The 24,853-nt window shown below is 42.1% G+C and overlaps 1 protein-coding gene across 1 annotated transcript in view; it reads right to left on the bottom strand.

Moving 5' to 3' along the window:
• LOC140196648 (alpha-1,3-mannosyl-glycoprotein 4-beta-N-acetylglucosaminyltransferase B-like) overlaps positions 1 to 24,853 on the bottom strand; it is a 167,966-nt gene that overhangs the window by 68,278 nt on the left and 74,835 nt on the right. The window contains exons 4-6 of the mRNA XM_072256198.1: positions 11,231 to 11,364; positions 8,828 to 8,874; positions 6,717 to 6,830 (exon numbers count right to left, since the gene is read on the bottom strand). Coding sequence (XP_072112299.1) covers positions 6,717 to 6,830; positions 8,828 to 8,874; positions 11,231 to 11,364 — 295 coding nt within the window. The remainder of the gene's footprint in view (positions 1 to 6,716; positions 6,831 to 8,827; positions 8,875 to 11,230; positions 11,365 to 24,853) is intronic.

Genomic DNA, 24,853 nt, shown 5'->3' with positions numbered 1-24,853 from the left:
TGTCCAAATACTTGTTAAATATTGTAATTCTATTTGCCTTGACCACCTCCTTTGGCAGCTCATTCTTTTTATTTCCCACCGTCTGTGTGAAAATCCTACCTCTCAGATCCCTTTTAAAACTTTCCCTTAAACCGATGGTCGCTAACTTTAGACTCTTCCACCTTGAGATAATTTTTCATTTAATGACCTTTCTGCGGAAAGCGTCTCCGTCTGTATGATGCCTGCTGTACATTGTTGTGTTGAATAAAGAAGCTGCTTTGTATCTACCAGTGACTCTGTCTCTCCGGTGATTTCAACCACACTACAACATTTGGTGTCAGGAGTGGGATACTTCGTGACCCGTCGTGTGGCCAGCGTTCCTAGCAGTCTAAGTGGAGGTATCATGAACACGGAGAGCTGAACTGTTGAACGGGGCACGACTGCACAAGCACGTGTTAGTCAGACCATGAGGCAGCGGGAGTGTTTAAAAGCAAGAAGATTAACGGAGCGGGCGACGGAGTAGTGGGAGGCAGAATAGGAAGGCTTTGGCTCGAGAGGCTTTGGCAAGCAGAGGCTGAGGACCAACTTCACTCCAAGTGAGGTAAGGCTGGGTAAGTTCCTTAAATTAATTTAATTACCTTAGGAGTAGGTAACGGAGGCAGCAGTTAGGGCAGTCGAGTGCTCCGTTTGCAGTATGTGTGAAGTCAGAGCGAGCACAATTGTCCATGATGACTACACCTGTAAAAGGTGCATCCAGCTGCAGCTCCTGACAAACCGAGTTACAGAACTGGAGCTAGAGCTGGATGAACTTCGGATCATTCGGGAGGCAGAGGCAGAAATAAACAGGAGTTACAGGAAGATAGTCACCCCTAAGAGTCAGGAGACAGGTAGCTGGGTGACTGTCAGGAGAGGGACGGGGAATAGATAGAATGAGCAGAGCACCCCTGTGGTCGTTCCCACCAATAATAAGTATATCATTTTGGATACTGTTGATGGGGACGACCTACCAGGGACAAGTTGCAGTAGTTGCGTCTCTGACACCGAGACGGGACCCTCAGCTCAGAAGGGAAGGAGGGAAAACAGGAGAGCAGTAGTGATAGGGGGTTCGATAGTTAGGGGGACAGATAAGAGGTTCTGTGGAAGAGATCGAGAGCCCCGGATGGTCTGTTGCCTCCCTGGTGCTCAGGTCCGCGATATCTCGGACCGAGTTCTCGGTATTCTCAAGAGGGAGGGTGAGCAGCCGGATGTCATGGTCCATGTAGGGACCAATGACATGGGTAGGAAGAGTGAGGAGGTCCTGAAAGGTGAGCTTAGGGAGTTAGGCACCAAGTTAAAGGACAGGACCTCCAGGATAGCAATCTCAGGATTGCTACCAGTGCCACGTGCAGGTGGGTTTAGAAATAGTAAGATAGCGCAGATCAACACGTGACTGAAGACATGGTGCAGGAGGGAGGGCTTCAGATTTATAGATAATTGGGCAGTTTTCCAGGGAAGGTGGAACCTGTTCCAGCGGGACGGTCTACATCTGAACTGGAGGGGGACAAATATTCTTGTAGGTAGGTTTGCTGGAGAGGCTCCTGTGGATTTAAACTAGATACAAGGGGGGAGGGGAACCAGAGTGTAGGAACAGAAGTAGGGGAGAAGGTCATGTTTGACAAATCTTGTTGAATTTTTTGAAGAGGTTACTAGGAAAGTTCACGAGGGTAAAGTGGTGGATGTTGTCTATATAGACTTCAGTAAGGCTTTTGACAAGGTTCCACACGGAAGGTTAGTTAGGAAGGTTCAATCTTTAGGTATTAATATTGAAGTAGTATTAATATTGGAGGAGAGGAGAAGATGGCGGTGTGACACAGCACACGCAGCCACTGCGAATTGATATCGTATTTGTTAAATAGGGGCCATGCACAATCCTGATTTGTTGGAGACGGATGTGAGAAGCACGGAGGAACATCTGGAGAAACTTCTGAAATGCCTGCTTCGCTGCCGCTGCCACTGTGCAATCGAGAATCTCCGGAGGGGAAGGCCCCAAGTTTTCGACTTTGCCTATTGCTTGTTGCTGGGGCCGGGGTCGAAGCACTCGGCAGAGATGGTGCTCGGTGCTCAGTGTTGGAGGGCTGGTCGGAGGCTCGAAGGTTTCGGACGGACTCAGAGTCGGACTGTGGTCGAGTGCTTCCAGGATGCTGCATCGGCAAGTTTGCAGCGATGGAAGCTCATGGCAGGGAGAATCTCTCCCCTCAACCGTCTGCGTGAGATGATGGGACTTTCGAGAGACTTTGAGACTTTTTTTTTACCGTGCCCATGGTCTGTTCTTCATCAAATTACAGTATTGCTTTGCACTGTTGTAACTATATGTTATAATTATGTGGTTTTTGTCAGTTTTTTTTAGTCTTGGTTTGTCTTGTGTTTCCGTGATATCATTCTGGAAGAACAAATTGTATCATTTCTTAATGCATGCATTACTAAATGACAATAAAACAGGACTCTGTGTCCTCATAATCTAATCGAATCTAATCTAATCTAAAATGGATTCAGCAGTGGCTGGATGGAAGATGCCAGAGAATAGTGGTGGATAACTGTTTGTCAGATTGGAGGCTGATGATTAGTGGTGTGCCTCAGGGATCTGTACTGGGTCAAATGTTGTTTGTCATATACATTAATGATCTGGATGATGGGGTGGTAAATTGGATTAGTAAGTATTCAGATGATACTAAGATAGGTGGAGTTGTGGATAATGAAGTAGGTTTTCAAAGCTTGCAGAGAGATTTAGGCCAGTTAGAAGAGTGGGCTGAAAGATGGCAGATAGGGTTTAATACTGATAAACGTGAGGTGCTACATTTTGGTAGGACTAATCAAAATAGGACATACATGGTAAATGGTAGGGTATTGAAGAATGCTGTAGAACAGAGGGATCTAGAAATAATGGTGCATAGTTCCCTGAAGGTGGAATCTCATGTGGATAGGGTGGTGAAGAAAGCTTTTGGTATGCTGGCCTTTATAAATCAGAGCATTGAGTATAGGAGTTAGGATGTAACATTGAAATTGTATAAAGCATTGGTAAGGCCAAATTTGGAGTATTGTGTACAGTTCTGGTCACCGAATTATAGGAAAGATGTCAACAAAATAGAGAGAGTACAGAGAGGATTTACTAGAATGTTACCTGGGTTTCATCACCTAAGTTACAGAGAAAGGTTGAACAAATTGGGTCTTTATTCTATGGAGCGTAGAAGGTTGAGGGGGGACTTGATGGAGGTATTTAAAATTATGAGGGGGATAGATAGAGTTGACGTGGATAGGCTTTTTCCATTGAGAGGAGGGGAGATTCAAACAAGAGGACATGAGTTGAGAGTTAGGGGGCAAAAGTTTAGGGGTAACATGAGGGAGAATTTCTTTACTCAGAGAGTGGTAGCTGTGTGGAACGAGCTTCCAGCAGAAGTGGTGGAGGCAGGTTCGATATTGTCATTTAAAGTTAAATTGGATAGCTATATGGATAGGAAAGGAATGGAGGGTTATGGGCTGAGTGCAGGTTGGTGGGACTAGGTGAGAGTAAGCATTCGGCACGGACTAGAAGGGCCGAGATGGCCTGTTTCTGTGCTGTCATTGTTATATGGTTATATGGTTAATACCTCAAAGGCATTCTTGTGACTGACACTGATCCATAACTCCATGTACATTGACAGAATGTGTCTCAGGTAGTCAACTACTCTAACTATGCTCCTCATAATTTTGTAAACATCTATTCAAGCTTGCTGATGTATGCTGAGTCACTGTGGTGATGAATTGGCATATAGGAGGGAGATTGAAAATCTGGCTGAGTGGTGTCATAACAATCTCTCACTCAATGCCAGCAAGACCAAGGAACTGTTTATAGACTTAAGGAGAAGAAAACCATGAGCCAGTCCTCATTGGAGGATCAGAGGTGGAGAGGGATATCAGCGTTAAGTTCCTAGGTGTTATTTCTTCAGAACACCTGTCCCAGGCCCAGCACGTAAGTGCAATTATGAAGAAAGTACAGGAGAACCTCTACTTGCTTTGGAGTTTGCGAAGATTCAACGTGACATCTAAAACTTTGAAAGACTCCTAAAAATATGTTGTGGAGAATATATTGACTGCCTGCATATGGAAATACCAACACCCTTGAATGAAGAAGCCTACAAAAAGTAGGGAATACAGCCCAGTCCATCACAGGTAAAGCCCTATCCATTGTTGAGACCTCTACATGAAATACTGTTGCAGGAAAGCAGCATCCATCATCAGGGACCCCCACCACCCAGGACATGCTCTCTTCTCATCACTGCCAACAGGAAGGAGGTACAGCAGTCTCAGGACTCACACCACTAGGTTCTGGAACAGTTACTACCTCTCAACCATCACATTCTTGAACAACAGGATAACTTCAGTCAACTTCACTTGCCCCATTATTGAAATGTTCCCACAATTCATGGACTCAGTTTCAAGGACTCTTATTCTCAACATTTATTGCTTATTTATTATTATTATTTCTTTTTTTGTATTTGCACAGTTTGCTGTCTTCTGCACTCTGTTTATTATTCCAGAGATTTATGGAGTATGCCCACAAGAAAATGAATCTCAGGGTTGTATATGGTGACATACATGTACTTCGATAATAACATTTACCTTGAACTTTAAAGTAATCTTTGATTCCCGAGGGAATAAAAACAATTTCTCCTCATAACTCAAGGCCTTCAGTCCAGGCTGTATCCTTGTGAAACTTCTCTGCAGCCTGTAGAATACAGACGTAAAATGCATTGTGCGACTATAACCTGACTCCCCAACAGTGAAGGCAACATGCCAAACACCTTCACCACCAGGTGTTGCCACCTTCAGAGAACAACACCCTTGTACCCTGTTGGATCCCGATGCCTCTGTGATCCAAAGGTTCTTTAGATGACAAAATGGGGCATAAAGTATACTGTGTATTATTAAATGTTACAAGAGAGGAAACGAAAAGAAAGGAGAGCCAAGAGTACAAAGAGAAAAAGGAAAAGAACAGTCATACTCAGACTAGAGATAACAAAACTCCAGTGATAACAATTAACCTAAAAGATAGCCAGATTCAAGTGGCATGACACCTGCTGCTGAAAACTAAAATGTTTCTAGAAAAATATGGAAGCAACTATACCATAATTACTGGAAAATTCACTGAACAATTACATGTATGCACGTGATTATGTAAAAATACAAGCAACCAGAGGAAAGTTAAACTGCAAGGAAGGTAACAATTCTACACCCCAGTTCAACAGCCCCAAAATTTCTCTGTTTAACACCACTCCCCATGGCCCTGCAATTCACTGTGTATGTTGTAGTCTGGCTAAACTTCCGAAGTTGCATCTCTTTGCATCTGTCTGTGATGAATTCCATCCTCTCTCCCACAGCTCACACCTTTTGCACACTATCAGCTGTTCCGACACAGCAGCTATATTTGCTGCAGGGCCTCACCTGTGCACGTCCCTTTCTTGCAGAGACAAGATAGATATCATTGTGGAACAGCAAGTAGTACATGTCTCAACAAATTTCCAATCAAAGGGAATTTTTATGACCATTTTGTACAGTTTCCTCATGCCTTCCAGTCACAATGGCACATGCGTACAACTTTCCTTTAGTCGACCTCATCTGGATAGATCATGACACCATATATTTCACTTCTTTTATGTCATTTACATTTTTTCTTATCTTGAATGTATGAAGGTGGTTTACTTATTTATGCAAGTACTTCTCTGACAACAGATGTGTAACAGCTTAATGTAACATTGCATGGAAATACAAGATAACACTGATGCAGACATGCTTTATACATTTAACAAGGTGCTTTATTAATGCAACAGAGTTAGTCAGTTTTTCAATGTTCGTCGTCAGCCGGGTCACACAGTCCGTGAACTCCCTGTCGGTTGCCTCCATACGCTCCAGTATTTGTTTTTTTTAAGTTTTAAGTCCTCCCGCACGAGAGCCAAGAGCAATTCCTTTGAAGTTTTTCTACTCTGTAACTGGACAAACGCGCACTAAGTATATCGTTTCCTCCTCGCGTGTTTTCTGTGTCCTGCGCGTGCCCAGTAGAGGAGATTTGCCCACATGTCCGTGTTAGTGTGGACAGAGATATTTTGAAAAACGCTTAGTGTGTACGCCTGTCGTTTTTACTCAAAACCAACGTTTTCAAAATTATCTGGCGTAGTGTGGACGTACCCTAACTTGAAAGTAGCCAATACTTTCTTTAAATACTGCTGGAAGGATCTACTTTCTGCTGCCAAATGTGCATTCATTTGTTGCAAGGTTAAATGAGGTCATTGGTCTTGAGCTCAGTTCTCTAGCCTGTTAATTGACATCGTATCTGTTTATTCTGTCTATTACCAGGAGTGGGACAGTGAAGGTCGACACTGGGCACTGACACAGCCAGCAATATAGGCTCTTCACTATATGATGTCTCCAAGTACATCAACACAATGCTGGAATTGAAATCTCAGCATCATGCAAGACTTAGCACAGAATGCTGTGGACAAATATTATGTGCTATAGAATTAATTTGTATAAACTCTGCTCTCCGTCTTGAGCAAAACTATTTCACACCCTATTAATAAAATGTAGTACTGCTCAAAGTGGGAAGTGTAAGGCAGGCTTCCTGATCTCAAGGAATTCTTGGCAACACTGAACCTAGTCACATGTAGAATTCCTTATTATTAGAAAACAGATGGGTAAACCGCCATCTAAATTCACGAATGACTTACCTTACTCTAGTTTGTGAATCTCCAAAGGTTTCCTTCAGGTCCAAGAGGTTTGGATAAAAATTCTTTGAAGGGGAAATGATCTCCAGAAGTCCTGACTGTATTTCTTTAGCGTACCTTTTAGTAGCATATCAATAAATCCAGAATTATCAACTTTCACAACACACGCCCCAAAGGCAATATTACTTATTCTTCCGTACCGGGATAGAACTTATTAAACTAGAACAAATCTGCTGACCTGGAGATTGTTGGTCTCCAGCATTTGAACCAGGCTGTTTCTTCTTGTATCTTCGCCAGCCCACAGCATGATACAGGGCCCAACACGGAAAGATGCAGCCCAGGGCCTTTTCAGCACAAGTGACTTGCTGCATGGATGGAATAGCCTTGACAGCCAGTGAGACACTGCCACTGGGCTCAACAGCTGCCAAAGCTATCACTGAAATTAAACATTAACAACACACACAAAATGCTGGTGGAACGCAGCAGGCCAGGCATCATCTATAGGAAGAAGTACGGATGACATTTCGGGTCGAGACCCTCACGGGCCCGAAACGGTCTCAACCCGAAACGTCGACTGTACTTCTTCCTATAGATGCTACCTGGCCTGCTGTGTTCACCAGCATTTTGTGTGTGTTGCTTGAATTTCCAGCATCTGCAGATTTCCTTGTGTTTGCATTTTTAAACATTAACAAGTGTCTTTGAGCCTTGAAATATCCAAAAAAAACATATAAAATGCACTTGTTGAAAATTAAGCACATATGCAAAAACCATCTGCATTTAAAATAGCTGGAATAAAAAAAGGTCACCTTCTTGTGCCAATTGTTTACTTGCCTTTGTTTCAGTGAGACTGCCATACTGGTACCAGCTTAACCTGGCCAAAGTTGAGCAGGCAGATTTCTGTAGGGTGGCCTATGGAAGTTTGTGCTGTGCTGCGGTTTCCTATGGGAGTCCACTGGTGTAGTTCCAGGGCACACGGCAGCGTGGGCAATGTAGTTGAGATGCCATGGCTCACATAAGCACATGTCAACATAGTCTTTGGGACTTCTGTGGCGAAATCCATGTGGAAAACCTGTCCTGTTGATTTATTTCCAAGCTCTCAAAAACTACATTTGTATTGTATGAAATAATCAATATATTATTCATAGAAATGTGATACTATTATTAATTAGTGTAGTTACTAAGATTAATTCCATCACTGCAACAATAATTCTTTAACAATCACACTTACAAATTTATAACATCCCACAGAGCAATTTCAACCATTGGTTTCATACAAAGTGTGCTGTATCTAATATTTTAAAATAGTAAATTCTTCATGAAATATAACGGGTACTAACAAAATATTTAGCAGAATCCGTGAAATAGAAATAGGAATAATTAACAAAATGGTTTATGTTAATTAGGATGCAAAAGTAAAAATGACAAATAGCTAAAAATATTCAAATTAAACTGCATTTTTCAGTCCATGTTGATAGCACCAACTTTTAGATCAGGCAACTTTTCCCCTGATGTAACAAAGAAAGAAAACTAAATTAAGTTTATTTCTACAAAAAAAATTATGGTGGGCAAGGCTCTTCACCGTTGGTGCCAAATCTTTAAACAACCATTAATTGTCAATGCGACCATGATTTCTGATTTCCTCATTAAATTTCATTACTAGTGATTATCCACATGCCATAACTTCTTACCAAAAACACACTGATGAAAATCACCTAGAGATGCTGCCCGGCCTGCTGCGTTCACCAGCAACTTTGATGTGTGTTGCTTGAATTTCCAACATCTGCAGAATTCCTCGTGTTTTCATATTTAAAATTGTTTCTTTACTTTGTGCAAACTTGGCTGATTTTTAATTGGTATATTCCCTAGATTCTGCCCCGCCCATCTTTCTTGACCTCCTGGGGTCACATGCTTTCAAGGTGTCCGCTCACAATACTGTGAGATGGTTGTTAGGACGTGCCTCAGAATGCTGGAGATTTCTCTCTCTTCCTGGCCTTTACTCAGCACCTCTTTATCCGCCTTAATGAAATTAGTGCTCATCTGGAGAAGCTTAATTTATGTTTTATTCTCAAAGCAGTATGATGTGTTTAATTAATAATACTTTACATAATACTTACGTATTTTGTAAATTTTCTGCTATCCCATTTACATAACTTTCATTCACCTATACAATGAAAACAGAAAAATATATTTAACAGTAGGTATTTTACAACATGCTTTTCATCCTAATCTTAATGACTATTAGACAGCATTCGGTACTCTGGCTGTGCAGCATTAGGACAGTCGTTCACTGGGTAAAATACAGAGCAGTGAATGCAGGCAAAGTCCCACTGTACAGTGTTTGCATCACCATGCAACTTCCTTCATCCACATTTTATACAAGTGCCAATGTCACTGCAGAATTAGATTCGCAGAATGAGTTTACATACCAATTTCAAACAATTTAATCTTCTTCCTTACTCTTAAAAAGTGCATCCTTCCGCAATGTCGTTTATCTGCCTGGGCAGTTTTGCACTTGTAGGTTTGTGGCACATTTGGAACTTGTCAAGGTTATTCGATACAGGGATACTAGAACCATCAATCCACATGTGGATAGATCTCAGCTCTCAGGGCCAAAATGAAAGTAACCCAGCCTATCAGATCAGTGTGGGTTATTCATTATTATCTCACTGCAGAAGGAAGTTGACAATATAGTTAGGTCAACATAACAGAAGTTCCAGCTAGGCACACATACAGGAGAGATTATACTTGTATTGATAAGTTATATGAATGCTGTAGCCCAGTAGATGATTCAAGAATTCTGCTTCCTGGAATCATAGCAGGTTCAATAAGAGATGTTTGACCTTGTATCTGACTTACTGCGCACAGGAGAGATAATTCTGGACAGGAAGCTATTTGCTTAAGTAGGAATAATTATGGGATGGATTTTGTTGTTTGACTTATAATTTAGATGCCCACACAAAATAGAAAGAATCGGGCCTTCATTTCTTGTTTTAGGTAAATGAAAAAGAAATGAGATTAATAAAAGCTGGCATCACCGCTTTGCCAGAAGCAACGAGGCACGTTTCTGATGTGCAGCAACTAGAGATTCTTCATGTATCATACTTTCTATTTCAAAGATGTCTCATTATTATCATAATATCAGCACTATCATCTCACAATGTCCTCCCACCCCAACATCAAACCAACATGTGAATGACTGCCACACACTGTCCAGGTAATAAGCACATTAGTTGTTTGGATCACAGACCTAGCAACAGTTTGAAGGCAACTGTTGTGAAGTTCAATGCACTTTGGAAGTTATTTTGCAGGTTGTAAGGAAGGACTAAATATACTATACAAAGCTGGAAACGCCAAAGTGCATTAAAACTTATTTTAAAGCAGCACTACACAGGAGGTCACTGCTTGAATGTATGATACCTTTAACTCAACATGCTTTATTGTTTGACCTGAGTAATTATAGTGAAGGGGACATTGATATAAAATGGCACACAGCTCAAAATATGACATTTCTGGCAAATGCTGTAGCTCACAATGCTCGGGGTGTTGGGCACAACAGGATAGGTCTTTCCTTCTCACGTGTTGCCTTTGGGCTGTTACTTTGTAAACCACGTAGGTTCAGAGGCTAGGTCTAGATCCAGGAGGCTGTAAAGATCATTTTTTTTTCTAAGTATTTCAACTTCTACTTTAGTCTTACCTCTGCAAGCCAGCATTTATTTTGCATTCTCCAAAATTCTTAGAGTGAGTTAAAAATCAAAACTCTACAGCTCCTTTTAGACTGGTTTGCTGATAATTTTCCAATGCGAATGAGTGGTTGCTCAGGTTGATTGATGGTATCATTATTGCTCGACACTTAGAGATCTCCCATGGCTAAAGATTGACAGTTTGTGATTTTAGAAACTGGACAAATCATGTCATTGAGATCTCTTAACCTTTGTGGGCTTCTCTCTTTGACATAAGTGTTGAACATCATTGCAGACCACAAAATCTGAACCATTGTGTCAGGAAGTGAAGGGTATCCCAAGAGTTACAAGTATTACAAACACCACAGTGGAGTAGCACTGTCTCCTTCACGTAAGATTTATGTTTCTAAAACTGAGGTCAAATAACAAAGACCATCAAATGATTGAAGAATTACTGCTAGCTCAAACACATTTAGAAAATTACTTGAAAAAAATTGCACATGAACAGCAACTTTTGTGGTATTTGGTAAGAACAAATTTGGCTTAATTAATGCTTATTTCTTGGAAATGTTTGCTCTGTGTTTGAATACCTAATTGTTTAGCTAATAAACTGCAATTCAACAGGTTATCCCGTCATTATTTACTCCTATTTTCAAGCCACAGGAGCTTGTTCATACCACATGACCAATGACTATACCAAAAGAGTAACATAACTCTGAGAACAGATTTGAAACATTTTTTAGTTGCCATGAATAAATAATAGCTTATAACCTCATTTGAAAGTCAAATTTAGTTTAATATACTTAAAGTTAAAATAACATTGAAAAAGTAACCAACCTCTGCAATGAGAACAACAATTACACAATCTCTCTTTTCATCAGGAGAGAGCTCATAGATAAGGGAGTTCAACGTGTCCATGAGGTAAGTTTGCGATTCTCTCTTTACTGTAGGTATGCCCATTACCATTGAGACTAGTTAAAAAAACAAGAGGGTTATTGTGAAGTAATCTATCACAATTAGAATTCTGCATGTAAATTAGGAAACTACTGCAATTTGAATTATTGTTATACAGTAATTTATGCTGTATAGATCTAATAGCTACATTGAACAGAAACAAATGAACTCTACTTTTGTTTCCAATAAACCAACTAAATTTTCAGTACTTGTGCACAATTTTGCAGGTTATAATGAAGGACTAAATACTGTACAAATCTGGAAATTTCAAAGTGCATTAAAATGTACTTTAAATCAGCACTACACAGGTCACTGCTTGTGTATGTGATACCACCAACTTAACATGCTTTCTTGTTTGACCTGAGGAACTACAGTGAAGGGGACATTTTATATAAAATGGTATACAGCTCAAAATATGACATTTCTGGCAAATGCTGTAGGTTCAAGAGACCCTTGGTATTCCAGATGGGTTCCATCTTTGATGTTTGATGAAAGGTTAGTTGTGAGATTTATACCATTTTATATCAATATGTATGGCCAACAGCCTAGTTGTATATGTCCATCACAAGCAAAAAAAAAAAGACTTGGCAAACACCTAGATGTGGGTTTCCAAACTATCAGTGGATTAAGTACTCAAGTTTTAAAGAGGAGTGTCTTCCAACAAAATCCTTCAGACTCTCCCCCAAACAGAAGCCCATGATAAATCATGAGGTCCACAATCTGCTGAGGGCCACATCAATGGCATTTGTGTCTGGAAACCAAGTAAAATACAAGAGGTCCACATATAACCTCACTCAATGTCAACAAGACCAAGGAGCTGATTATTGACTTTAGGAGGAGGAAACTAAAGGTCCATGAACCAGTCCTCATCAGGGAATCTGAGGTGAAGAGGGTCAGCAACTTTAAATTCCTCAATGTTATCATTTCAGAGCATCAGTCCTGGACCCAGCACCTAAGTGCCATTACAAAGAAAGCACAGCAGCACCTCCACTTTCTTAGAAGTTTATGAAGATTTGGCACGTCATCTAAAACTTTGACAAACTTCTGTAGATGTGCAGTGGAGAGTACATTGACTGGTTGTATCATGGCTTGGTATGGCAGCACCCATATCCTTGAATGGAAATGCTTACAAAACGGAGTAGATATAGCCCAGTCCATCACAGGTAAAGCCCTTCCCACCACTGAGCACATCTACACAGAGTGCTATAGCAGGAAAGTAGCACCCACTATCAAGGAACCCACCACATGCTGGAGGAACTCAGCAGGTTGGGCAGCATCTGCGGAAACGATCAGTCGATGTTTCCACAGATGCTGCCCGACCTGCTGATTTCCTCCAGTGTGTTGTGAGTGTTGCTTTGACCCCAGCATCTGCAGATTATTTTATGTTAAGGAACCCACCAGCCAGGCCATGCTCTCTCCTCACTGCTGCTATCAGAAAGATGGTTCAGTAGCCTCAAGATCCACACCATCAGGTTCAGGAAAATTTATTATCCCTCATCTATCAGGCTCTTGAATCAGGAAGGATAACTTCACTTGCTCCATCACTGAACTGTTTCCACAAACTATGGACTCACTTTCAAAGATTCTTCATCTCATGTTCTTGACATTTATTGCCTATTTATTTATTATTATTATTATTATTTCAATTTTTCCTTTTGTACTTGCACAGTTTGTTGGCTTTTGCGCTTGGTTGTTTTTGTCTGTCCTGTTGGATGCGGTCTTTGATTCATTGAATCTATTGTTTTGTGTGTTTATTGTGAATGTCCTCATGGAAATGTATCTCAGGTCTGTATACAGTTACATATATGTATTTTGATAATAAACTTACTTTGTAAAAAGTCTTTGATTTTATAATAAAATTTATAGATCCCAATTCTTCCCTTACTTGACTCTAAAATATTTTAAACACAAGATATTCTGCAGGTGCAGGAGATCCAGTGCAACACACATAAAATACTGGAGAAACTCAGGGGGTCAGGCAGCACCAATGGAGAGGAATGAACAGTTGACATTCCAGACTCTGATGTTCCTGATAAAAGGTTTTGGCCCAAAACGTCAAAAGTTTATTCCTCTCCATAGATACTGCCTGACCTGCTGAGTTCCTCCAGCATTTTGTGTGTGTTGCCACACATTTGTTGGGTCATGCAGGAGACTTATATTTCCCTAGGGTTGAAGTGGCTTGCGGAGAATGAAGGAATACAGTTAGTGGATATGGCAGAGTGAGCGAGCAGAGATGACAGATGGGGATGAGGATATGTTGAACTTGTGCTATTCCAGGACAATTTCAAATGCCTTTTCAGTTTTTTATTATTTTAAATATTTAGAATAGGTGATTCCATCATCAATGTAGTATGCCTATGTGTCATGCTGACGTCAAGAAAATGTAGACATGGTAACAATCAGGGAATCCACCAAAACTGATGCCTGTTTGCCAGCCCTTCTGTGTCTGTTACTTAAACACTTATGTAGCTCCAAAAAAAAGCTGGAAGACAATTACAGGGCAGAAGACAGAAAATCTGAGAATTGTAACTTGAAGTGCAGGGTCAAAATTGGCAATAAACCAAAAGCTTTGGTCTGTTGTGCAAGGATTTTCTGTCAAAGGGTTCACAGAACCTATAGTGGAAAGCAAACTGGAAAGTTGTGGTGTTTGCTGCTGTTTACTTGCAGGGAGGTGTTGGGCGATAAAATATATTGGAAGCAATTAGTAGGTGAGATATGATAATATCTTTTGTCAATAACTGAATTATTTGTGCTGACTATGTGTAAATATGACTTTTAAGAAAATCTGCTAAGGAAACTGTACTGCAAAGGAGAAATCAAATGATATCACAGCTGGTTTGGCAACTGGTCTGCCTAAGACTGCAAGAAATCTCAGAGAGTCATGACCAGAGCTCAGTTCATCATGAGAACACACTCTCTATGGACTGCTCATGATTCCTGGTGTCTCAGAAAAAACAACCAGCATAATTAAGTGCCACAACTGCTCCCCCCGACCCCACCCTGACTGTCTCTCTTCTCCACCCTCTTATCAGGCAGAAGATCACTGAAGTTTGAAAACACACAGCACCTGATTCAAGGACAGCTTCTATCCCATTGTTATATGACTCTGGAATGGACTTCTTGTACGTGAAAGATGTATCTCTTGACTCCATGGCCTACCGTCGCATGGCCCTTGCACCTCATTATCTACCTGTGCTACACTTTCTCTGTAACTGTAATACTGTATTCTGCTTTGTTATTCTACTGTACTGCCCCAAAGTACTTACGTTATGAAATTATCTGTATAATTGAATTCATTTTTTTGTATGATTAACAAATTGTCATTGATGTTCCAGGTTTCCATGGGGATATTGGAGACACAAGTATTAGAAGTCCCTATTTCTGGCCTCGTTGCCTTTTACATTATTGTTTTATGTTGTACCACATCTTGCCAAATACAAATAAAACCATTAGTTTTGTGCATCCTTTTCCTTTTTTATCTGATTCCATTATCTTCAGCCCTTTAGTGTTTCCATTATCACCTCCCAGCCTCCGTCACTACTTCCATTATCCCCTTCCTCAGTGGAATCTGCCTGCGTATCACCCCTTCTCAACTGGGTCTATGTTTCACTTAAGCCTCTTCTTCACCTCATTTTGTTATACTGCCTCTCTCTCCTCTGGCCTTCAGTCCCAATGAAGGGTCTTGACCGAAAACATCATCTGTTCATTTCCCTCCTGTAGATGGTGCACAATCTATTGAGTTACTTCTGCAGATTGGTCTTTACTCTAGGCTCTGCATCTGCAGTTCCTTGAGTCTCCATTACAGTTTCTACTGCCAACTCATGTGGGTTTTGAATCTCATGTCAATGTTGGAGCACTGTAATCCATATCTTCATATGAATGAAGCACTTAAACATTAATATTTGACAAATATCCTCTATCGATGAAAAAAGTGGTTTCCCGGCATATATAATACACACACTCTTCTCAGGCTTCCAGCTGGGTCCAAGTGCTGATTTTAACCAACATTTCGATGACAAACTCTGCCACCTTCATCAGGGATGATGCCTAGGCATATCTAGTCCTGCGGTATATACACTCAACTCCTGTCATCCGTCCCTCCTGATTGGTTAGTCCTCATCAAATCAGGTTTCTGCTGTCCCACCTTGTTTAAAATTGTATTCCAGTTCTTCTGTAGAGCGAGACCTTCATCTTTGTTGAAATTCTTATTCTCTAGTCTTATTTCAATGGCTTCTTTCACCAAATGGTCCCAAAACCACTGGTGCAGAACAGTAGTTCTCTGTCGTCACTCACCTGGACTTAAACCTCAACAATAACAGCCACCATCATGCCTCCAATGTAGATTAACAATGCAAAAACTATTTCGGATCTGGAGAGTCTCCACACGGAAATAAGACGATTACACTCAATGTTCCTACTGAATGGCTGAGGAGGCAAAGGAAATCACTCGGGCCCTTAAAAAGCCGATGGAAAAACCAGGAAATCTAACAATGAGAAGGAAGCTGTCACTACTGCCCATCCTCCCTATATTTCCATGGTTTCTGGAAGGATCGCCAGGATCCTGAAGAAATACCAGATAAATACATTCCACAAACCTGTTAAGAAGATCAAATCCCAGCTTATGCTGGTCAAAGATAACCTGGGACTCAGGATGGCTGGCGTTTACAGGATTCTCTGTGAATGCAGAGCAGCGTATATCGGCCAGATGGGGCACATGGTGAAAACCCACACCAAGGAGCAGAGGAGGTGTATCTGTTTGGGTTAGCCAGAGAAATTGGTGGTAGCAGGACATTGTGTATGCAATGACCACAGGATTGAATTTGATGAAACAAAACTATCGTTCCGCACCAGTGACTTTTGGGACTGCCTGGTGAAGGAAGCCATTGAAATATGACCAGAGAATAAGAATTTCAACAGAGACGAAAGTCTCACTCTAAATAAAAACTGGAATATGATTTTAAACAAAGTGGGACAATGGAAACCTGATTGGTTGAGGACTAACCAGTCGGGAGAGATCGACAATGGGAGTTGAGCATATATATCTCTGGACTAGACATGCCTAGGCATTATTCCTGATGAGGTTGGCAGACTTTGTCATAGAAATATCAGTTAAAATTGAAACTTGGACCCAGCTGAAAGCCAGAGAAGTGTCAATGCATCCTCTATCCATATTTGTTGCAAAATTGAAAGTGTATTCATTATATACAGTTGCAAGAAAAAGTTTATTAGCCCTTTTCAATTACCTGTTTTTCTGCATTAATTTCTCATAAAATGTGATCTGATCTCATATAATAGACCAGCACAGTCTGCCTAGACTAATAGTACACAAACAGTTGTAGTTCTTCTTGCCAACACTGAGTACACCATTTAAACATTCACAGTCTAGGTTCAAAAAAGTATGTGAACCTCTGGTGTAATGCCTTCTACAAAAGCTATTTGGAGTCAGGTGTTCCAATCAATGAGATGAGATTGGAGCTGTGGGTTGTAGAAGTGCCCTGCCCTATAAAACATGACACACGAGGTCAGGTTACTGACAAAGCCTATTCTTCTCAGGAAAGATCTGTTTATGTGCACTATGCTTTGATTAAAACAACTTTCAGAGGACCTTAGAAGAAGAATTGTGATGATTGAAGCCAGAAAAGTCTACAAAAGCATTTCTAAAGACCTGAGTGTTCATCAGTCCACAGTAAGTGAAATTGTCTACAAATAGAGGAAATTCAGTACTGTTGCTACTCTCCCTAGGAGAAGGAATCCTACAAAGATCACGCCAAGAGCACAACGTGTAATGCTGAAGGAGGTGAAAAAGAACCCAGGGGTAACAGCAAAAGACCTGCAAAAATCTTTAGAACTTGTAAGGTCTCTATTCATGTGTCGACTACCAGAAAACACTGAACAAGAATGGTGTTCATGGAAGGACACCACCAAGGAAACCACTGCTCTCCCAAAAAACATTGCTGCAGTCTCAAGTTTGTAAAAGACCACGGGTGTTCCACAATGCTTCTGGGACAATGTTCTGTGGAAAGATCAGACAAAAATTTAACTTTTTGGCAGAAATGCACACCGCTGTGTTTGGAGGGACAAGGGCACTGCACATCCTCATCCTCATCCCAACAGCGAAGCAGGGTGAATTGAGCATCATGATTTGGGACTGCAGTGCTGCCTCAGGGCTTGGACAGCTTGCAATCGTTGTGGAAACAATAAAGTCAAAATTCCTTCAAGACATTTTACAGGAGAATATCAGGGTAGCAGTCCATCACCTGAAGTATAATAGAAGCTGGATGATGCAACTAGACAATGACCTGAAACAGAAGAGTAAATCAACAGCAGAATTGTTTTGAAAACAAGAGAATTTGTGTTTTGGAATGGCCAAGTCAGAGTCCAGACCTTAACCCAATTGAGATGCTGTGGCCTGACCTGAAGAGGGCTGTTCATGCAAGGTATCCCAGAAATATTGATGAACTGATATAGTTTTGTATGTAGGGATGGTCTAAAATTCCTCCTTACTGTCATGCAAGTCTGATCAGCAGCTACAGGAAATGTTTGGTAAAGGTTATTGCTGATAAAGGAGGTTCTACCTGTTAATAAATACAAGGGTTCACATACTTTTCCCAGCCTGTACTGTGAATGATTAAATAATGTGTTCAATAAAGACATGAAAAGTTTTATTATTGTTTGTTATAATCTTAGGCTGATTATGTTTGTCTATTTTTATGACTTAGATGGTCAGACCACATTTTATGAGTAATTAACGCAGAAAACCAAGTAATTGCAAAGGGTTCACAAACTTTTTCTTGCAACTGCTAGTTGGCTACAAACTCATCACATTCAGGGAATTGCCAATGCTAGGGTAATTTGAATCCTTGTAACCAGCTTACAGACACGCAACAAGCACCACAGAAGATGATAATCCTGATCATGTGCCATTTGCCATATTGTTCTAGAGTCCTGTTGGCATCCAGGGGAAATTTCAACTTAAAGAAAATTATTTTCTAAATCAGATTCATCCCCAGTATTGGTTACTTGTGCTTTTGTTCTAGTTTAGGAAAAAGATTGTAAAAGATGACGATTTCAAACTGGTGCAAATGAATGAATTTGTGATCGAAAGAACTAAAGCAAACAGGATTACAGAAAGCAGTACAAGAGCTAGAATCCCAATTGTGGAGAAAGAGCAAGACAAGCTCTTGTTTTTCCCTGCAACCAACAAGCTGGAGGAAGTGACCACTGGAGAATGGAAATAGTAATAGAGGCTGGAGGGTATTAGTGGGGCAACAAGGGGCTGCAGATGGTAGAATTTGATCGGAAAGAATAGTGAAGCCAAGAATCATGTGAGGGAGGTGGGGTGGGCAGATAGAGATAGTGGGGGGGAGGAGGCACCCGGTGGGAGGTGTATGTGCGTGATGGGGCAGATAAGTACAAGGAGGAAGAAGGGAAAGAAACCAGGTGAAGGGGGCTGGCGTTGGTGCAGGAGGAACTTTGTAGATCAGAAGGATGTGAGAAAGGAGGAAAAGGACAGAGGGGGGCAATTTTCCCATGCTCTTTACAATTTAGCAAAGGTGACAGATATACGAGAGTAAAAGTGGTAATGTAGTTTTCTGCTTCTATAAATATGCCAAGTTCCATGTTCATTAGGTGGTCCATTTTTCATTATTTTAAGAGCATAGTGAGGGGCAGCAATAAAAGGATCATTCCCATCGTATGTTGGGTTTTAGTGAAGCTTCAGCTGTTTAAAATTGAAGGCTCCTTTTCTTTAGACACAAAGAGCTGCCTCACAGCTCCAGCAACCCAGAATGCATCCTGACCTCCACTGCTGTCTGTGTGGAGCTTGCATGCTCTCCATTTGACCAAGTGGGCATCCTCCAGGTGCTGCTCTTTCTTCCCACTTCCTAAAGATGTAGGTGTTGATGAGTTAACACTGTAGTTTGCACCCCCCACCCCACCCCAGTCTGCAGGTGAGTGGTAGCTGGTGGGAATGTGGAGGTAATAAAATGAGATTAGTATAAACAGGAGCATGATGGAGAGCTTGGACCAAAAGATCTGTTCCTGTGCTGATGGTAAAGACCCACATTATAGAATAAATTAAGGCAGCCCCAGTTGAGTTTCAGGTGGTTGTGAATCCACAGCGTGAGGCTTCCAATAATCTAATTATATCAGCAAACTTCATCAGATAGTCTATAAATTGGTGAGAAACAGAAGCGTTTACAAAGCCAGAACCATACGAGCAGTGAACGCTGAGAGTAACTGCTCCGTTAGCATCTGCCTGACCTCTCACTACCGCAATAAACAAGAGATGGAGAAGCTGTAATAAAATTGAGCAATTAAAAATTTATTAAAGCTATAGATCAAAAGAAGAGCAGATACACAACTCTCAGGAGATACAAATCTACTTAGAACTTATCACTGGAAGTGGAGGAAAAAACCACAGGAACTCAGGGTTAGGCTGCACCTGTGGAGTGAAGGCCCTTCACCTAGACTGAAAGAATAGATGGGAGACAGCCGATATAAAGAGGTGAGGGGAAAGGGTAGGTCAAGAGCGGACAAGTGATGGGTAACTCCAGGAGAGGTCAGGAAGCATCATTGGCAGGTGGAGCCAAGTGAGGGAGGGAGAATGGAGAGAAAGACAAAGGCTTAGAAACGGTAGGTGGATGCAAGAAAGGCCTGCAAATGATGGAACCTGATAAGAAAGGAACATAAAGGTTGGAACCAAATCAGTGAACAAAGGCAGGAGGGGACAGGTGACCAGTGGGAGAGTGTGTGGGTGATGGGCAGATAGAATAGATGGGGTGGCTGATAATTGAGTTGGGCGTGTTTGTAAAGAAGGGTGTTTGTGTGAGAGGACTTGGGTAGATCAGAAGGAGCATGAAAGGGTCAGAGGGGGGTCAGGTTGCCTGAAGTAGGAGGATTCAAAATTAATGTCAGTCCTTTGTAGATTACTCGGACACTGTTGTTGTTCTTCCAGCTTGTGTTTAGCCTCAATCTGGCAGTAGTGAAGGCCGAGGACAGACTGCTCGGTCTTAGAATGGGAAGGGGACTTAAAAAGGCTATCAACCAGGTACTCCAGATAGCCATGGCGGATAGCATGCTGGAGCTCAGCAAAGTGGTCTCACAGAAATGGAGGAGGCCACGTTGAGAGCACTGAAAGCAAAGATTGGCAGAAGTACATGTGTATCTCTGGTCTCCCTTGGAAGGCCTGTTTAGATCCCTGGATGGAGGTGAGGGAGGAGAGGTGGAGATAGAAATTGCACCTCCTATGGTTTTCAGGAAAAGTGACCATTGAGACAAAGAAAGAATGAACCCCACAGAAAACATAAGACGATAAGGAGGGGGAGATGTGAGTAGTGGCAGGATCATGTTGTAGCTAGTGGAAGCATCAAAGAATGATGTGCAGGATAGGAAGGAGAGTGGGGTGAAAGGTAAGGACCAAGGGAAATCTGTCGCTGCTTTGTCTGGGGTGGGGAAGGCACAGTGAGAACACAAGTGCAGGAAATTGAAGAGATCCAGAGAGGGCTCCATCCATGACCATGGGGGTGAGGTTACGTGTCCAGAGAAAGGCGGACATCTCAGATCACCCACAGCAGAAAGCCTCATCTCAAGAACAGACGCAGCATAGACAGAGAAATTGCAGGAAATGGATGGATGGTTTAGGTTGACTGATACACAGTAATGAAGGCACTAACAGAGAGGCAGTGGTCAGCAACTGAGTGTAGTCAACTTAGATGGCAGCAAATTCATGAAAGCTCAGGTACTTCCCTGGGGTGGAGTCTTGTCTGTCCTATTAATCCACAAAAGGAGAGATTGCTAGACCACTGCAGCAACCTGTAAACTCTGTGAACCTGGGTATCCATGGCGATATGAGCTTGCTGATTCTTGAGTTTCAGTCTCAGCATCCAAATACTGGCTGGCTTCTTCTTGTGTTGTCCAAAGGCTGAACCTTGGCCACCAGAAGCTGTATCCCAGTAGACTTTGGATTTGAATTTGGCTGTCTCATCCAGAACACAGTCCAAGTATCATAAAATACGAGTGAAGTCAATCCCAAACTCCTTGACACTCCTCATAGATGTTCTGGCAGACCTGATCACACCAGCATTTCACGCAGTCTCTGCCTGCCGTTTGCCTGACAGAATGCCCATTGATGGCCTGTACAACCAAACATGTGCTGCCTCATCCTGTAGTCAGCCTACCCCATGATATCCTTTGTCCCTGCCTCATTGCTAGCTGGAAGTTCCCAGTCTCTGACCCAAGTGCAGACTTTGCCTCTAAACCCACCCTTAAATTACAGTGTCAGAGCTGGTGACTCAGTGTGTGAAGTTGAGTGATTCATGTCCTTATAGGGTCATAGAGTACCTCAGCACACCTAATCTGTGCCAAACTACTAAACCGCCTCCTCCCATCGGCCCACACCTATGGTACATCAGATCCCTCCATACCCCTCCCATCCATGTGCTTATCCAAATTGCTCTTAAATTGTTCTTAAATAAAACCCACTTACACCTCTTCCACTGGCAGTTCAGTCCGCAGTCTCATCCCCTTCTGTGTAAAGAAATTACCCCCTCAGGTTCCACTTAAATGTTTCACCTTTTACCCTTAACCTATGACCTCTAGTTTTAGTCTCACTTAACCACAGTGGAAATAGTTTTCTTGTCTATACCCCTCATGAGGTATCCCTTGTCTCCAAGCTCTTCTATCATTGTTGACACCACTAGATGTCCGGTAAGGTTGTGGTTGGAGAGTGTAAGTACATGTTTATACTTGCTGCATTCTTCACATCAGAAGAGTCTGGGGGAGGAAGTGGAAGTAGAATGTGAGGAGGAAGATCAACTATCAGGATGGCTTTGTGGCTAAGTTTGCTGACAATACGAAGATAGGTGGAGGGGCCGGTAGTGCTGAGGAAACAGAGTCTGCAGAGAGACTTGGGTAGATTGGGAGAATGGGCAAAGAAGTGGCAAATGAAATACAATGTTGGAAAGTGTATGGTTATGCACTTTGGCAGAAGAAATAAACAGGCAGACTACTATTTAAATGAGGAAAGAATTCAAAGTTCTGAGATGCAACGGGACTTGGGAGTCCTCGTACAGGATACCCTTAAGGTTAATCTCCAGGTTGAGTCGGTGGTGAAGAAGGCGAATGCAATGTTGGCATTCATTTCTAGAGGAATAGAGTATAGGAGCAGGGATGTGATGTTGAGGCTCTATAAGGCGCTGGTGGGACCTCACTTGGAGTACTGTGGGCAGTTTTGGTCTCCTTATTTAAGAAAGGATGTGCTGATGTTGGAGAGGGTACAAAGAAGATTCACTAGAATGATTCTGGGAATGAGAGGGTTAACATATGAGGAACGTTTGACTGCTCTTGGACTGTATTCCTTGGAGTTTAGAAGAATGAGGGGAGACCTCATAGAAACATTTCGAATGTGAAAAGGCATGGACAGAGTGGATGTGGCAAAGTTGTTTCCCATGATGGCGGAGTCTAGTACGAGAGGGCATGACTTCAGGTTTGAAGGGCGCCCATTCAGAACAGAAATGTGAAGAAATTTTTTTAGCCAGAGGGTGGTGAATATATGGAATCTGTTGCCACGGGTGGTAGTGGAGGCCAAGTCATTGGGTGTATTTAAGGCAGAGATTGATAGGTATCTGAGAAGCCAGGGCATCAAAGGTTATGGTGAGAAGGCGGGGGAGTGGGACTAAATGGGAGAATGGATCAGCTCATGATAAAATGGCGGAGCAGACTCGATGGGCCAAATGGCCGACTTCTGCTCCTTTGTCTTATGGTCTTATGGTTGTATGGATATCATTGTCCTTTACAGTCTGTGTCTGCTGAGGACTTGTAATGGTTGTTACAGTGTTGGCCAACACCAAATATATGAGGTTAAGATGAAGCTACTGGGCCTGGCCCCACCACCTGTCTGCAGCCATCTCTAATATTGTAACACTTTGCCTTAAACGGGAGAGGGGAGTGTCAGAGGATTTTGTGCAATTTGATTGTGTGATGTGGTCACCACTAGTGAAAAGCTGGAAGCGTGTGCAAGCTGTGGGGTTGGTCTTTCAGTATTGGTAAATGACGCAATTTAGCGTACGAATGTCTGGTGTGTATCCTGATTGGCAGAAGCTAGCAAGGGGTGTGTGATACATTGAGCTATTAGTGTGGTGGGTGGTGCAAGGGAACTGCAGAGAGACTGGCTAGGTTGGGTCTGTTTCCTCTGCACAATGGAAGCTGAGAGATGACATGATAGAGGTACACAGTGTAAAATGAGAGGCACAGATAGGCTACATAGCTGGAATTTTGCATGGTAGATGTGAGTAAAACTAAAGGGTTATGGTGAGAGCGAGGAGTTTTAAAGGGGATCAGAGGGATAAATATTTCACACAAAGAGTAGTTGGTATCTAAAACGAGCTGCTGGAGGAGGTGGTGGACATGCAGTAGGTAACAATATTCAACAGGCATCTGGGCAGGTACTTAAAAGAGAAGGGAAAAGAAGGATATGGAGTCAATGCAGGCAATTGGGAATATCATAGAGAGGTCAACATCGATGAAGTGGACTGTCAAGCCTGCTTCCATGCTCTACAACTTTTTATACCTAGGAGCATGGGCATGTATTCCTGGTTTTAACCATATCTGCTATCATCTTCCATTGCCCTGGCCTGTTGCAGGAAGAGAAAATCTCTCCTTTTATACACTTGCTGCACCGCAGTCTCCAGTGCAGCCATAGAAAACCACAGGACTAGGAGTATCTCATTTTGGTTCATTCCTGAGTGTCACCCAGCTTATTTCTGCTCCAGAAAATGCTATAACTGTAAACTTTTGCCTCTTTTAAGAAGTAAAAGCTGGATTTAAGTAACGTTGTGCAGCTTTAATAGATTTTAGCCATATGAGAAATTAGCGCCCTGCAGAGGTGAAGGAAACAAGAGACATGAATTTGACATGCTGCCGACATTGGATTAAATGGGCACAGGTTAAAGGCTGATTTATACTTCTGCGTCAAATCGACGCCGTAGGTACAGCATAGCCGCGAACCCTACGCAGTGTCTATGCGGATCCCTACATCATAGCCTGACGCGCACCTCTCCCAAAATGTAACTACGCGTCACGGCAACGCAGACTGCAACAACTGTGATTGGTCCGCTTGCGGTAGCATTGCATTTCCTCCTCCGCTGCAATAGCTTCCCATTGGCCAACTGAAGGGCAGGGAAGGAACTCTGGCTGCAATGCTTTCCATAAAGCTTTACAGACCTCCGAAATTATGGAGGACACATTTCGCTTTTACGAAAAAAGACACTTGCTTTAAACTTGTTTACCCCGAGAAAGACTACCGTGACCATGAACCCTTGCACAGGCAGGTGTGTACGCATGCGCAATGTGCCCGAATTGCAGAGTGACGCAGACACACCAACGCACAAGTATAAATGCTCACAATGCGCATAGGCCACTTGCATAGGTTATGGCGTCCATTTGACCCAGAGGTATAAATCAGCCTTTAGTCATTCACCACAGGCCTGCTTCAAATTTCAGAGAACA

This window comes from Mobula birostris, chromosome 4 (assembly GCF_030028105.1).
Source record: "Mobula birostris isolate sMobBir1 chromosome 4, sMobBir1.hap1, whole genome shotgun sequence".
Lineage (NCBI taxonomy): Eukaryota > Metazoa > Chordata > Chondrichthyes > Myliobatiformes > Myliobatidae > Mobula > Mobula birostris.
The sequence above is the reverse complement of the archived record's forward strand: the minus strand, read 5'-3'. Positions and strand labels throughout refer to the sequence as shown.